The following is a 16,432-nucleotide window of genomic DNA, read 5'->3' on the forward strand; positions in this document are numbered from 1 at the left end:
ATCCCCAAGTATTTGAATGAAGTGATATATTCAGTAGTGTTATTCAAATGATTGAAGATAGAAGTGAAATTTTGCCTAGTAGTAGTAAAGGTTTTTGCTTTAGAAGAGTTGAGCAGTAATTATGTATCATTGACCAATTAAATAAGGGTGTGAAAACCAGCCTGAAGTTTGAGTTCAGGAGGAGAGAGAGAATTGCTGGAGTGGATAGGACCTTGTCACCACCATAAATCAGCAGACAAAGGTGAGGTAAGCCAAAAGGGAGTTTGTTAATGAAGACGGAAACAAGACAAAGTGCCAGTATAGATCGTTGGGGAGACACCTTTCTGCAGAGGTTAGAGAGGTTGATGAGTTGAAATTTACTGAGAAGTGGTGGTTGGAGAGGTAGTTTGTGAACCAGGGCAGTATGCCATCACTAATGTCTATTTCAGTTTGACTGACAAGATGAAAGGTTCTGTTGAGGTTGATAAAAATGGCTCCAGTAATTTGGCCTTTATTCATTTGAAAAGGAATGTTGCCATTGAGTATCCAGATAGCTGTGGATGTACTGCAACTGGGCAAGAAGCAATGTTGCTTTTGAGAAAGAACTTGGTGTTGATTGATTCTTTCTGGTGGTGGAGAGGATAGAAATGTGGATTGGAGGGATTGAGTTTCTTAGAGAGATGTTTTACAGTGGGATTTTTCCAGGTATTAGACATAATATTAAGTGTAATCCAAAAGTTGTATATGTACTTCATTGGTATTATGATGTAGTCTCTGCAGTGGGTGAAGATTTTCTATACTGGGGGGGCTATCAAACTTAATCTGTTCAAGCAAGGGGTGGATGTACTTCGATATGGTAGTTCTGAAGAAGAAAGGAGAGCTGTATGAATGGATGGTGGGTATGGCAGAGGCAGTTTGGAAATGTCTAGAGTAAGGGATGGAAAGGTTGATAAAATGAAAAAGAAATAACAGGCAGAAATCGGAGAGGATGTAGACTTCATGAGGAGAAGGCTATTCCATCATGTAAGACAGTTGACCTCTTTCCAGAAATTTGCATGATTTTATTAGTGAAGTTTGATATGATTTCATCAGGTGACTTTTATGATGGGGGTATTGTTTGTTTGGCAAGATTGCTTAGCTGGATGTAGTGTTTTCTGTTTATGGTAGTAGCAATGGCTAACCAGGAATGCCATGCCTTGTTTCAGAGTTGTACTTATTAATTCTCAGTTTGTATAGTCTTTACATTATTGGGATGAGGAGTTTTGCAGAACAGTCAGTGTAGAGGTAAGTTCTCCAGCAGAGTTAGGGTCAGTTGAATTCAGGATTGGTGACCAGTCCAATGAGGAGAGGGTGGATTTAAGTTTGTTAATGTTAGGCTATGATCTACTACAGAAGTTGGGAACATGTTTATATATGGACACTGGATTTATGGATTTAGAAATGTATATGGTAGTGGCCAGTGGATATAGAAACATATAAAGCAGTGGCCAGAGAAAGATGGTGGGTCAGTGGTGGTATTACAACAAATCTACATAAAGGTATATAAGTAATTAATTAATTATTTATGGGGTCTTTTGTTAGATACATGAAGTATTTTTCACCTTAGGATGAGGGAATGTATTTCTTAACTCATGGTTTGGTTAGCCATTCCAGAGTATGTTCCTTAATTCCTAAGTTATATCATTGGTATTTAACAACAGACCTCCAATGTAACTTATATGTATTTCTGAGTCTGTGCCTTTATTTCTGTCTCCTTGAGTATTTGTTTGTGGCCATGGGCATGATACATGCATGTGTGTCAGTGTGTACACATATGTAAATGTGTGTATAAATTTATACACAAGGTGATCAAATCTTTCCACCTTAGTTCGGTGTCTGACTCAGTTAAGCTAAATAGGATTGGTTCCAGCAGTGAAGCATCCAGCGCTCCAGTGCTTCATGCCAGTTCTCCTGATTCCATGTGCAGCATTCACCTTGTGTTTCCTTTTAAATAGCCATTAACATTCTGTAAGCCATTAATACCAGAATCAGTCTGTCCTGAAAGTGCAGGAATTATCTCCCCCCCTGAATTTCACAATTTTGAGTCGCAACCTTATTAATCCTCCATTGCCACTATCTGAGACTACCCATTGCCCCTAATAAGTTTTGTAGATCATTAAAGGGAACAAGCTAAACTCCTACACTGCTAGAATCTTAGATAACAGCTGCAGTGCAGAAAATTCAGCTTTCAGTTTTAAAGTGCCTCACCCAGCACCTACTCCTGCAATGGTTGGTACTTCTCTATACCTATATTATGTCTTTGCCTTGGCATATTTCCTGTGGTTAATGCCCCCCCCCCCCGTTTAATTTTGTAGTGCTGCAGCTTACTGCTATCTAATGCTTTTTATCCACCTCTGCATGCTGTTTACAAGTTTGCATATTCCAGTATTGCAGAACAGCTAGTATTTTTACCCATAATTCCACCATGCCATTGCTTCATTTTTCTTTCCTACCCTGCATCCTGTTGTATCATTAATGCTTCACTTTAATGGAGTTGTATCTCCCTGTGTTTTCAGTTTGCATGTCTCACTTACTGTGTAAATAATCTTTCAAGTATCCCCCATCTCAAATACAACATCAGATGTTTCTATCCCGTATTCTCTTCCCAAAGATTACATCACCATTCCCACTAGCAGTCCACATTCTGTGAGGTTTAGTCTGTTACCACATCTTTTTAGTGTTGTCATTCCACCATCTACCATTGGTCCAGCTGTGATTTCCATTTTTGCATCCCCCTTTCTGTTACCAACTAATATTTAATTGCTCTATCAAACATATTTATTTTCCCTTCTGTTTTACTTGCCTTTTGTGGACTCTTTCTTAGGGTTACTTTGAAAATTCTAAGGTCTGCTGGCTCCTTTAATTTGACTGTTTATGTAGGTTTCAGGTGTGATGGCAAGACTGACAGCCACAGCACCCTTCCAACTTCAGGTCATCTGGTTGCTGCCATGTTAGTTGTTGCATTACACCCTCCATCTTCATACTCTTTTACAGAAGTGAGAACTTTCAAAAGGGTCATTTTGTATACTTTGCTTAGACCCTGGTACTTGTACTTCATTTAGATTAAATTTTTTTGGAGTGATCCTTAACTAATATTTTAATTATTTTAATGTTTCTGTAGAACTTGAATTCTAATCTAAATGATGGTTCAGTGGAAGTGTGCCGAGGGTAGAAATAGTTGTGCACAGTGTAGAAATGAGAGATAGAGAGTGACACAGCCAGTAATTATGTGAACCGTACTGAGGAGTAAGTGCAGTGTTAGCTCACCGAGTGTAACAGTGGCTGTAGCTACAGCTGTGCTGTCTGTCCGTCAGAGAATCCTAACTGATGTGGTATAGAAAGCTGTTGAACACTGATTGTTTCAGCCCAAGCTCACTGACTGTACAGTCTTATGCCTAACAGCAACAAGCAAGTGGACAGAAATTGGTATATTGCATTTTTTTCTTCTTGGCAGTTTCCATCCATCTATCCATAACTCCTTTTGCCATTTTTGCACACTGGATCGGGGTGTTACTTCAACAGTGACAATCCTCTAGAGCCAAGGTTCACACCGCTTGGTGACTAGCCCTGCTGCTGCTGTTCTTTCATACCACACACTTGCATGAACATTCATACCTGTGACTAATTTAGAGTGTCCATTCCACCTGTTGCATGTCTTTGGAATGTGGGAGGAAACTGGAGCAAAAAAAAAAACACAAGAGACTGGAGGAACTGTCACCATCCAAATTTACTATGCTTTCTAGTACTTCAGCATCAAGCCTTCCAGGGAATCATTCATCATCTTTCAATCCCCCCCCCAGAACATCTTCAGCAATAATACATTTTGAATACATTTTGAAAAAGTGTTATGCAAATAAGCACAGGTAGAATATAGGAAGTTTTTTTATCGTTATAAGCCTCATAATTTAAAAAAGAATGAACAGGAAGCATTGAGGCATCTATGCAGTTTGAATGGTGGTAATGTTTTTTCACAGGCTGGTAAGGGGGGTAACTGGGTGATTATGTCAAGACTTTGATATAATCATATGGTGGAGAGTTTATTACAGGAAGATCATGTTTATGAACGATTACACACAAATGTTCTGGATGTTTACAATGATTTGTTGTTACATTTATTGAAAAAAGGAGAAAGGCTAGGATTTTTTTCTTCCCAAGATGTCAAAAAGTTGCATATTAAACAACCCAAAATGGCTAGATTCTATGCAATCCCTAAGGTGCATAAAAATTTATTGAATCCTCCTGGCAGGCCCATAGTGTCAGGAGTGGGGGGGGGGTACCTTCAGAATGTAGGGATATTTCTGGATGCACAGTTTAAGGAACATATGAATTGTGTCCCCTCACATATTAAAAATGGTAAAGAGCTGTCTGATGCTATGGGACGTATGGAATGGAAGAAGGAATATTTTTGGATTTGTGTGGATGTAAAATCTTTATATACTAACATTTCCCATCAATGGGGTTTGGAAGCTGTAGCTACGTTATTGGGGGAAGGTCCTAGAACTAATTTCTTATTACAGCTTCTAGAATTCGCACAGAGTCATAATATTTTTATGTTTGAAGATTTTCATTTTTTACAAAAAACAGGTACAGCTATGGGGCCATCATATGCCCCATCATATGCTATTATTTTCATGGGGTTTTTTGAGGACAGATACATTTATAGGAATACATATTTTGTTCAGAATGTGTTAGTCTTCAAACGATATATTGATGATTTGTTTTTTGTATGTAGAGGGGAAACTAACCATTTTGAACAGTTTATGTTGGAAGTCAATCGGAATCAGTATGGCATTACATTGTCTTATAAAACTCATAGGGAGAATATACAATTCCTAGATTTGGAGTTTTTTGTTGATAAGAACAGCCTGATATCTTTCATACCTTTTTATAAGGAAACAGCAGCCAACAATTTTTTAAGTGTAGATGGTATGCATCCAGAACATTTGCTTAATTCTGTACCTTTTGGAGAATATAAGCGTATTGGGGGTAATGTTTGATGAGACAACATTGGATAGAGAGTTTGACATAGTTACATCTAAGTTAGCTAGCAGAGGGGTACTCTAGGCAGGTGTTGAGGAAAGCTGAAGTTGGGGCCAGAAGTGGTGATATCCCTTTATGGACACCAGGCCGTAGAAAAGGTTGTGGGTATAAAGGTTCCAAAAAAGTTTCTGAAGATGACATATTTTTTGTTAATAAATTTTCACCTTTTTTCGGAGACCTTAAAGGCATTGGTATATAGGTTTTGGCCTGTTATCCAGCAGGATGATGAGGTTGGGAAATTCTTTACTGGCAGGGTCATATTTTCACATAGTAGATTTTATAATCTAAAAGAGCTACTCAGTGTCGAGGTTAGTTACAGAATGGATGAGAATGTGTGTACAGGGGGTACTTTCAGTTGTGGGAGATGCAAGGTGTGTGATAAGGTTAAAAACATCTCAGGGAGTTTGATTAATGGGAAAAAGTTTAAGGCCTTAGGTTCTTATAATTGTAGTAGCAGTGGTGGTGTTTATGCCATTGGATGTAATTGTCAGCCCACAAGATGGTACATTGGTCAAACTAGACGGATGGTTAAGAGAAGGATTATGGAACATCTAGGGGATGTGACAAACATGAGGCTTAATAACCCTGTAGCTCAACGCCTTCATTCTGTTCATAATGGCAACACCAGTGGTTTATTTTTTACTGTATTAAATAAGCCATATGCAGTACAAGGTGTTGACTATGTGCCGTACCCTCCTCAGATTGGAAGGCAGGTATATTATAAATTTTGGAACCTTATGGCCTGATGTTCTCAACATAGAATTAGATTTGCATGTATAAAACTACATATTATTATGTATTTTTTGGACATAAAAATGTATTTTAAATGTTGTTATATCAATTTTTTGGTATGCATTATTAGGTTCAATAGATGTTATTAGTCAACTAAATATGTACAGGTTAGTAATTCAGAGTTAATTGTCTTATTCAGCTGCTTGGTTCTTGTGCATTTGCATCACCACGACTCACTAATTGATTAAGTGCCTTAGTGAATTGTATTTAACTTCACACTATCCTCATGATGAATCATTCCCTGGAGGGCTTGATACCGGAGTACTAGGAAGCATAGTAAATTTGGATGGTGACCGTTTCTCCAGTCTCTTGTGTGTTTTTTTTTTAGTTTTGTATTTGTGCTGCCTTGGTGGTGGAGTGTTTTTTTACAGGAAACTGGAACACCCAGAGGAAACCCACACGAACACAGGGAGGACATGCAGACTCAGCACAGAAGATACCCCAGCCGTGAATTGAACCAGAGAACCTCTTGCTGTGAGGTGACAGTGCTATCCGCTGAGCCACAGTTTATTACTCATAAAAGTCTGTCATCCTATAAGATGTATAACTCTCAACTGTCCCTGATTTTACCTGGTATTTTTAGCTTGTTCTTTGTAAAATTTTTGATTTTCTGGTAAATCAATAAGGTTTGCAGTCAGTCAGTAATGCCAGACATTACAATTTCAGATTTCTTATTCTTCAGAAAAAACATGTTAATGCAAACCTGTTGTTCTATTAACTTTCTAAGTGAATTAGAGTAATATTTAAAAACAGACCCTGATTTTGGCTTTTGCCCCTCATTACTTTTGGCTTTGTCCCTAATTCTTGAGAAAAGCCATTGACATCTATGGTAGGATATGTTCTGTTAAGTGACTTCAGTCTGAAGTAATATGAATTTTTTGACTTGATATTTTTCTTAGCATATCTAGTAGCAGTACTTAACAAAATCAAAAAAGGTCTGTAATTAGCCACGGTAAACCTATTCTGAAGTAGATGCGTTCTTGTGGTTTTATTCTGAAGTAGATGCTTCATGCCTTTTTAAGAATGTCAGTAACAAAGCGTTGCATGGATTTGCATATCCATCATGTATTACATTAATTGGAGTCGAGGCTTTAGAGGATTATATTTAGTTTTTCATTCAGCCTTTCTTTCATGGAGGCTCAGTGTTCTCTGTGAAAATCTGAAAATGATTTAATGTAGATAACATGTAACTGCACAAGTTTCAACAAAAGTGGGCTTAAAAGAAGGAATTCCTATGGATAGAGCTATTGTCACAGTCTGGACAAAATTAACTGCTGCTTTAGAAAGCAGGACAAACATGTAGCATTTCTTTTAACTTACCCAGCTATGTACTTATTCAAGTTTATGTACCCGTTTCCCTATCCCAGCATGTGTACCAATGTATAGTGAATGTGTTAGCTGAAGTTTCATGCCTTTGTGTTTTGTGAAAATAATAAAATGCAATAAGTGGTTGACTAAAATTGAGATTTTTAATTTCATTTGCTGAGTTTTGGTTTAGTTCTGGCTTTAGTTGTCCTTTTTACACATTTCTGCAGAAATTTTCTCCAGGTCTCACTTTTATACTAAACTGAAATAAATAAAACAACCAAAGAAAAAACAAAAGTCAGAGAAAAACACAAATGTATCAGGTGAACAGGCCATCTCTACATTGTTGCAGTTTCTATACTCAAGAGGAATTCAACTGGAGTGACCTAAACACACATTTACAGAGCTAGCGTCACTCCTATTGGTTTGTAGAGCATTTTAAGTGAACACAGAACAAGGTAATTACATTATCTGTGTGCAGCAAGAAGGCTAATGCTAAAACAGGTTAGGGAAGGTGCAGTTCTTTACTGATATTGTGTAGGGGAATGAGTACGTATGTCTTTTTGTATGGTGTTGGCACTGAGGCATTAGGGTTAATCACATCAGACTCTCAGGGGCTGAGATAACTGAAACAAACTCAGAACAAAAAAAAAATAATTTTCTTGGTTTTAAACTCACATTATTAAGAAGGTAGTGTGGTACAGGACACTCCAGAGTTGTATGCTGGTGAAAGAAGGCATTGTCCTTTTTAAGATGAAACATTGGCTTGTTATTGTCAACGGATTCAACTTACTCCTATGCTGACAGACTTCCGGGGCACAATATTTACTCTTTACACTTCTGCCTACTATGCTCTTGTGAAGGGTGCAGTGTTCTGCTTTAGTTTCAAACAGGAAAGTTGTGACTGCAATTAGACAAGAAAAGAACATTGGGTAAGTAGCCATTCACCTGTTTCAGGCAGCTTTAATGAAAGATCATGTTTAACCAAAGTTCAGCATATTTTTTGTAGCATTTCAGCATACTTTGCCTCTTCCGCATTGTGTATTTCCAAAATAATATATATTCATGTAATGTTTTCAGTTTTAAGTTTATTATGTACTGCTAAATAGTGAATTTCTAGATATGCGGTAGAAGATATTTTGCTTTAACCGATAAGTTGGCATTTGTCAAAAATGTAAATGAAGTTCTAATAGGAAAACAGTGCAGTACTTGCATACAGACTAACATAGTTACAAATGGTGGGAAGAAGGGTTTACAAAATGTATGTGGAATACATGCTGAACTTTACAATTTCACCCCTTTATATTTTTTAATATTGTTTTTTTTTTTGGCAAGTGGCAGCAGCTCTTTAAGCCTAACAGTGCTGTAAACTGTAATTACTGTCAGGGAAAAGAGGAAAGAGAACGTCACTAACTTCTAATATTTTTTCAATACATAGTATGCTGTCCGAGAGCCTAGTCTTTAAATCTGCATGTCAGGAGCCACCCATAAAGACTTAGGGGAGCTAGAAACTGTTATGGTTCTCTGTTGGTGCAAAAAGTCTCTGATGTTAAGACAAATAAATGTTACTTTTTGCACCCTTCACAAGAGCTGATACATAGTAGGCAGAAGTGTAATGAGTAAATATTGTGCCCAGGAAGTCTGTCAGCATAGGAGGAGCACTCGAAACAGACAGTTGTGTGAAGAAGCTTTCTTTCATTTCATTGTCATGGTCAAATGGAAGAAGGTGAGAGAGCACAGGTAAGAAACAAGACTTCATTTAACTTTGTGGTACATGGGTTCATCCAGAAAGTCATTGTTCAGGTGAAAGTTGCTGAGGAGACAGAGGTAAGGTGCCCATTTCATGTGTGTTGTGTGTTTCATGCGGTAGGTATGTTGACAAGTGAAAGAAGGTGAGCAGGCAGACTGTTAGAGAAAATAGGAAACATTAACATTTGTTTGAAGAGAAGGTAATTTACCAAGAGACCACAGTGCCTAGTGACAGGAATGAAAAGCTACCTGTACTGGCATACTAAATGAGATTTGTTGACTTTTTTTTGCTTACGCAGAGTGGCAGTAAAGTAGCTCTGAGGACTACAGCTCTTGAAAACACATCTATCAAAATTGGGCCTGCCCGGAAAAACAGCTCCAAGACCAGGATGGCAAGAAGAAGCAAGAGGTGCAAAAAGAAGGATGGACAGGAAAGGTTAGTCCAGTCTGATTAGTAGAGTCAGGGAAGAAAGGAATATTATTGAGAACTGATCTAGAAACACAACTTTGTCCAAGCCATATTTACAATTTTCCTGAGTGGTTTGTATGTACCTCCTTCCCCATCCCATTGAAAGAAAATGTCCTTAATACTTGTGAATCCCTGAAGAAAGGGCAAGTGAGTTAGGTCCATGTGTGACACGCTGATTGCCCATTCTGAAGAAAAGTAAAATTTCATGAATTGCATCTGTCTACTGAAGTGATGACGTTTAGTTCCATCTGGAAAAGGTGTTTTTGTTTTGCATACTTTGTATCATTTGATCAGAAGGATTTATTCAGGAAGTATCCCTGAACACATTACAGCAGAACCATCCCGTTTGACAATAAAACAAGGAAAATAGAACAAGAATGACCAGCAGTAGGAAAAAGTAAGCACCCACTGGGGGAAGGTCACTCTGCTTATCTCTGTGACTGGGGGGCCTTTGACCTTGCATCCATGTAGCTCATGTTTTAAGTGACCCAGATGCTCTCACCTACATAACCGCATCTTCTCTCCTTGCAAACAAATATAATCTTTATCGTTACTTGGTGGTGTAGTGTTGCCAGTCTCACTGTGCAACCTACATATACGTCATTCCCTAGTGCATTTTTTTCTTCATGGCTGGGACTTTCACAGTTGAATGAAGAAAGACACATTCCCACGTGCCCTTCAGTGCAGTCACATTGAATGCTATTTCTAACTCTACAAGAAGATTGCCTTTGCCCTATGCTATGATGGAAGGAACTTTGAAAGTAGAACAGGAGAAGCCTATCAGGGCATAGTATCCCCCAGAAAAGCTTCAGTCTGTGTATGTGTGCACATATACTTAGCAGCTCTCTCAAATTCTGTCTGTTAAGTAATAAACCCCAAACTTTACAGTGACATATGCACATGTCTGTAAAATAAAATTGCTGACTTTCACTGTTGGACTTGATTCATTAGCTTGTCTTGGTTTCAGCAGCTTAAAGGTCAGGTAAAAAATGTATTTCACTTTCTATTTCTTCAACTAATGTTCTGAATTTTTAGTGATCATTCCTGTTGCCTTCTGAGAATTTTGAAACACCAGTGGGGAGTACCCTTTCTGTCACGGTCCATGGTCGTCTTGGTGAAGCATTTGGTTTGTTTCATCCCCTCACGTCCATGATCGAGGCCTGGTTCTTCCTTAGGCTGGTGATCGAGGCCTGGTACTTCCTCAGGCTGGATCCCTTGGTGCATTCTGCTCTGGTTTAGAGTGGGTCTTCATCCTATCCTTGGCTGCCTTACTAGTCTCTCTTTATTTTCTTCATCATTGGTGACTTCTTTATTGTTTTAGGTTTCACACTTCTTCCTTTACCTTCAGCGACTGCAGCCTAGATCTGTGATGTGTTGCACCTTTTAGGTGTCTAGTTTTAGTTCATAATGGTGATAAATCAGGGTGTGGGTCTTCTTTAACTGCTTCTGGTGTTGGGGGTTTCTTGACGGATGGACTCAAATCATTTTGCTTTCTCCGCATGTGCTCTTTTTGTTCTCTGTTCATTGCCTTTTTTATCCTATTCTTCAGTCAGCCACTGTGGCTCTTCCCTTCTGTTTGGTGCGACTGTAACTAATATGATAGGTATAGCCATAATGACCTGAGTTCATAATCTTAGAGTAATACATGTTGATACTAATAACACAATTTAACTGAAAATTGTGCAGGAGCTCTGTCTGATTCAATGGACTTTGTTCAGCAGCATATAGAAACCATAGATGTGAAGTTGTTGTATCTCGCCGTTTTGTTCTTACACGTGGATCGGCTCTGAGTCGGCTGCTTTTCAAGCTCAAACTCTCAGAGAACCCGAGACCTAGTGTATATCCCATGATGCTCTACTGTAAATCCCCAGATCTAGTTTGCCGCTGCAACGGATCTACAGCTTGTCTGAGGAAGCTCGGGCCAGTGACTAATTTTTCTATATCATAGAGACTTTTTTTTGGATACTTTTATCTTTATATGGTTAAAATAGATGTGAATTTACTATAGTATTAAGGTTTAGTTAGTTCGTTTAGATCTAGTGACATTTTTGAAGTGTTTTTTCTCTTAAAGGTTTTTTCTAGGCCTTTCTTACCTGTTTGGGCGTGACAGGGCTCTGTCAGCTCTTGTGTGTGTGTGTTTGTGTGTGCTTCTTTCTTGTGTCACTTTTAAATAATATATATATATATATATATATATATATATATATATATATATATATCCTGTAGAGTGCTTAGTTCGAGATTCAGGGACCTGAATTTATATTGTACAATATGTCAGAAAAGCAAAAGTCTGGATTTAAAAGGTGTGAGTGTGGTCAAAAAATGTCTGTTACAGACAACCACTCCACCTGTATGTACTGTTTGGGTTCTGTTCATTTGCAGGTGGTGTGCGGTATCTGCCACTCCTTTAGCACCAGGGTTCTTTTGGAAAGGTGCAGGAAGCTGGTAGATAGGGGACTCCTGAAGCCTGAATTTCAGGCTACGTTGGACAAGGCCGACCTTTCTTCCAAGGCTTCGAAGGGGTCAAAGTCGTCCAAGGGGTCCTCGGAGCCCAAGTCATTGGCTCTGAGCTCCTCTGGTATGGTTCGTTCATCGGCTCCCCAGCCCTTGGAGCCGTGTATTGATCCTTTACCTCAGAACCCAGTTGTGGATCCGATATTGGAGACTCTTCAGTCTCCATTTCTTAAATCGGTACCATCTTCAGTTCCTTCGACCCATCCCTCGACCCATTCTTCGAGGCTATCTGATGTGGACCTGGACAGAGTGGTTAAGAGGCTGTTGGAGAACCCGACCCTGGCCAAAATGCTTTCCGCTTTGAGCCACTCGGCTTCGAAGCCTGAAATTCCAGCCCTAATTTCTTCTCCTCCTCCTCCGAAGCCAGTCGAGCTCTCGGAGCCGGGGCCGACAGAACCGATGTTGGTAGAGCCCTCGGAACCGAGGTTTGATCCACATCCCTCGGCTCCATCGACCTTGATCTCCTCGGTTCCGACCGGGGAGTCTCTGGGCCGACAGTCCCTCGCTGGCTCTGGGGTGGAGAGTTGGACCGATACTTCGGTTCCGACCCTTCCCCTCGGGGCTTTGGCGCGCAGGTGACTTCGGCTCCGTCCTCTGGATTGGAGCAGGGGGTCAGCTTGGGGAGAGTTGCTGGCCTCTTCGGAGCCGACAGACTTCTCGGACTGGGATTCTGGTGCCTTCGATGCCATGCGGAAGGTAGAAACCATAGTTATGTTATTGGAACAATACATTTTAGGTTTACTGTGATGGCTGAAGGTTCTAACTTAAAATGATTGAGATGGATGCCATCAGTTTCTCTGTGTTTCTTGCTCACAAATAGTTGTCTTATTGTTTTTGAATCTGCCCAGACTTTGTATTCTTACATATGTGCAGAAATAGTTTTACAGTGGTAAAACCATTGCCTAACAGTTCCTGGATCACAGTCTCTAAGGGATTTTGTCTGATCTTCATTATAGGGGACCACTGTTGCATAAGTTTTCATTGTATGTGGGGAATTTGCTGTAGGTGCATGTCTGCCAACCTGCCAGACTACCACAGCTTTTGACTATTCCTGCATAAGCTGGTTTGCTCTTCAAAGATGGCCCATCAGACTGATGCTGGCGAGAAATGGGAGCAAGAGAGTAGCCTGTGCCATATTTCATTCTTTTTTGCACTGATCCAGGCATTTGTTTTTTTCATTTTGCGGCTGCAGCTAGATTCTGATCTTGAAACATAGTAAATACCTGTTTGGAGAATTTTATTGTCTTTCTTGATGTTCATTAGCTTGTCATATATTTCTGTCTGGTGAATTGCTCAGGTTGACATTATTTTTGCAGGGGGTTTTTTTTTATCTTTTCAATATTCTGAGGACCATAACCTCCTTGAAAAAAAGTTGCCTGTAAGTGTGCTTGTGGCAAACCAATCCCACCAAAGGATTTTAGCTTCAGTGCCTATTCTCATAGGATTCGTGTAGCCTATCACTCAACTATTACACCTCCTAAACGTGGGAAAAGTTTAAGTACCTTGTCTCTAATTAATTCCTGTATCTGCTTTGCACCCACTGCATGAAGTGTCCTATATAAATTTTGCTAGCTGAAAACTACTCATATGGAATGTTCTCATGTATGTACTGTGTATTGCTTGTATAATACCTTTGATTTGAGAATAATTACTTATGTACTGCAATTGTATAAGCTGCCAATAATATGTACTAAATGTCTTTATTAATGCAAATTCTGTATTGTATGTGAAATGTCTTATATGTGGAGTTTTTCTCCCCGGGACTCAACTGAAAATGGGCACTACGGGCCCAGCTGGACCATCCTGGTAAACAAATGCAAATAAATAAATATTCTGTCTGGCAAAGGCATATAAATTTAAAGAGTGCTGTGATTTTAGATAAAATGTCCTTCAAAAGTAGAGCAAAAACTTTAAGGTCCTTCTTGGGGAGGAAAAAAAAAAACAGAAGCTAGTTTTCTTAGGCAAAGCAATGCTAGTTAACAGGGAGCAAGTAGGATGCGGTTAAGATTAGAGACCCCATTAGTCCTGCCTAGGCCTGAGTACTGCATTTCCATCGAGGTGTCAATTGGTTCCAGGTCTCTGGGAGGTTCTTGTTGCCATTAGTGACTGTGCACACCCTTGTCAGCAGTGGTATTGGCCTTTCACAGGCCCTGCACATGCCCAGCAGCTAGCTTTAAGACTTCCCAACATTTTGCAGTAATTCAATTGTCCCTGCTTCCTTAGGCTAGCTAGAGTGTAGCATACCCGTTGATAACGGTACAGTTATTCCCAGTGCAACTTATGGTGCTGCTTACGCCATTGCATAGCTCCTGTGGTAGGCGGGTTGGCTTTTATTGCATAGTTGCTTAGTCCTTCTCTGCAGTCTGGTGCAGATGATGTATTTTCTTTAAATGTGTTCTACTGTTTATGCATCCACTGCAGTGTATACAGCTAATTTGTATTTATGGTCAATGTGTCCTTCCTTACAGCAAACCAGCAAGTTCTGGATGTGTAGTTGTTTGAATTTTAACTCCATGGTATGCACAAGGCCACCACCCTTACACATTACACACTTTTGTTCTTTATCCTCCCCCAATATCTTTGTCTGATGGCTTTTTTTTCTTAGTTTGCCCGAATACCTTTGTCTCCACTGGCATTAATTTTAATCCTTTATTCCTTGAGCACCATCATTTTAGCTAAAGAATAACCAAGTCTTCTCTATGTAATACTACTGAATTCACCAGGGATTTAAACAATACACCCCACCTTTGCCATTAGCAAGAGTAGAAAGTTGTTTGTGGTAGTTGTTGTGGTTTTGTGGAATTTACATTGGAAAAATTAACCTTAAGAAAGCAGTTTCTGTAGTACAGCTGAGAAAGTAGATTGTTTATCAAACTTTCAAAATGTAACTTTGGTTTTTTTTGTTGTTTTTTTTAAGGAGAAGATCGATTTTTCGGAAGTTGTCCAAACAATCAACTGTTCTCCACACAAGCAGAAGTTTCTCATCAGGCCTGCATCACTCCTTGTCGTCAAGTGAGAGTCTTCCTGGTTCTCCTACACACAGTTTGTCTCCTGGACCGTGCACTCCCTGCCGTAGTCCTGCACCTGATCAGCAGCACTCTGGTATGAACACGTGTTATTTTATATGTGGGAGAAAGAAATGTGTGTTGAGTCCTTGACCTGTACAATTTCATAAACATATTACACATACTAAGTATGTTATGTAAACATGTCCAGTTTGTGCAGTTAGTCAGTACTGTAGGGTTCAGTGACAGGATAGGTGTTGCTTACCTGAAACATTTTGTCCATTTTCTTGCCTACATTTCTAACTACTGTTCCAAGTGAATGGTTGTTCCTCCCACACATTTGTAACATGGGCTTGTCCTGTTCAGTATTGGTTCAGCCACTGTCTTGACACCACAGCGTTTGCAAGAAGGTTGAGCTATACATCAGTATCCCGCTCTGTGAGGTTATCTATACATCCAAGTCCCACACTATGGAAAGAGTGCTTCTTTACATTACTTTTAAGTTATCCCATTCAGTTTGCATATTGTCCCCCTTTGTTAGTAGACATTTGCAAAGACTTGTGTGGTAGTCCATTGCTTTTGTAGCTACTACTGTTTGCACCTGTTGGTTATAACTTCTTTTCTTTCTGAGAAAAAAATGTTTCTTAACACTTTATCATTTATCAAGGTGGGGCCTCATGGTAGTGTACTTCATTTTTCACTGCGGTTTCTGTTTCTTAAACCATTATGTTTGTTTTCTTGAATTGGATAGCAGCATTTCTGTAAATAAACATTTACAACAAAATCATTACTGCATTCACTTAAAACAAACATTAACTATAACTCTGCAGTTTTTAAAAATATGGTATGCAGTATTTTCTTCATAGCAGACATTTATATGAGGTCATTTTGTCAGCAAATACTATGTTTAACAACCATTTAGAAAATGTTTCCAAGTTTACTGTTTTTCTTTGCGCAGATTGACACTGACTTTATTTCTAAACTATTAGTGGAAGTGGCCCACATTCCTGTTAATGGGGTCTATATTACCAGATCAAAAACCCGTTTCAGAGAACACCACAAGTCTGACACATATAGCGCGAACCGCAAATACGGCGGACCCCCCAAACCGTGAATTTTCAAATCTCGAAACGTCATAGTCAGCCAACACCACCGCACGCTACATACTACATACCCAAAAGTAATAAGTAAAACACAAACATACACTAACCAAACCCTACACTAAACCTTACATACATTACTATCTATGCACTTAACCCGCATCCTAACCTTAAGGTCCATAACTATTGCACACTTACCTTACGGAGCTGTACCATAGACTGGCCAACCATGACACTTTGGCATTTTGTTTTTCGCAGTTTTGAATGTTCGGCGTTACCGTGGTTCGCACTGTACGTGTTGCTCTTATGGTGTTTGCTGAAACAGGTTTTCGATCTGGTAATATAGACCCCTGTTAACGCATTGTCAATTTCTGAATATGAGGAATGTTTTTGACTGTCCTGTACTTCCTGGCAGTTTTTGTAAGCTTTAAAGTTGTTGT

The 16,432-nt window shown here is 39.3% G+C and overlaps 1 protein-coding gene across 2 annotated transcripts in view; it reads left to right on the top strand.

The window, feature by feature from the left end:
* Window positions 1-16,432, top strand: part of MAST3 (microtubule associated serine/threonine kinase 3) — a 1,680,970-nt gene that overhangs the window by 1,482,810 nt on the left and 181,728 nt on the right. For both annotated transcript variants that reach the window (XM_044090757.1, XM_044090758.1), the window contains 2 exons: window positions 9,204-9,340; window positions 14,805-14,989. In XM_044090757.1, coding sequence (XP_043946692.1) covers window positions 9,204-9,340; window positions 14,805-14,989 — 322 coding nt within the window. The remainder of the gene's footprint in view (window positions 1-9,203; window positions 9,341-14,804; window positions 14,990-16,432) is intronic.

Source organism: Protopterus annectens, chromosome 13.part0 (genome assembly GCF_019279795.1).
Source record: "Protopterus annectens isolate FY-2018-M chromosome 13.part0, PAN1.0, whole genome shotgun sequence".
In the NCBI taxonomy this organism is placed as follows: domain Eukaryota; kingdom Metazoa; phylum Chordata; order Ceratodontiformes; family Protopteridae; genus Protopterus; species Protopterus annectens.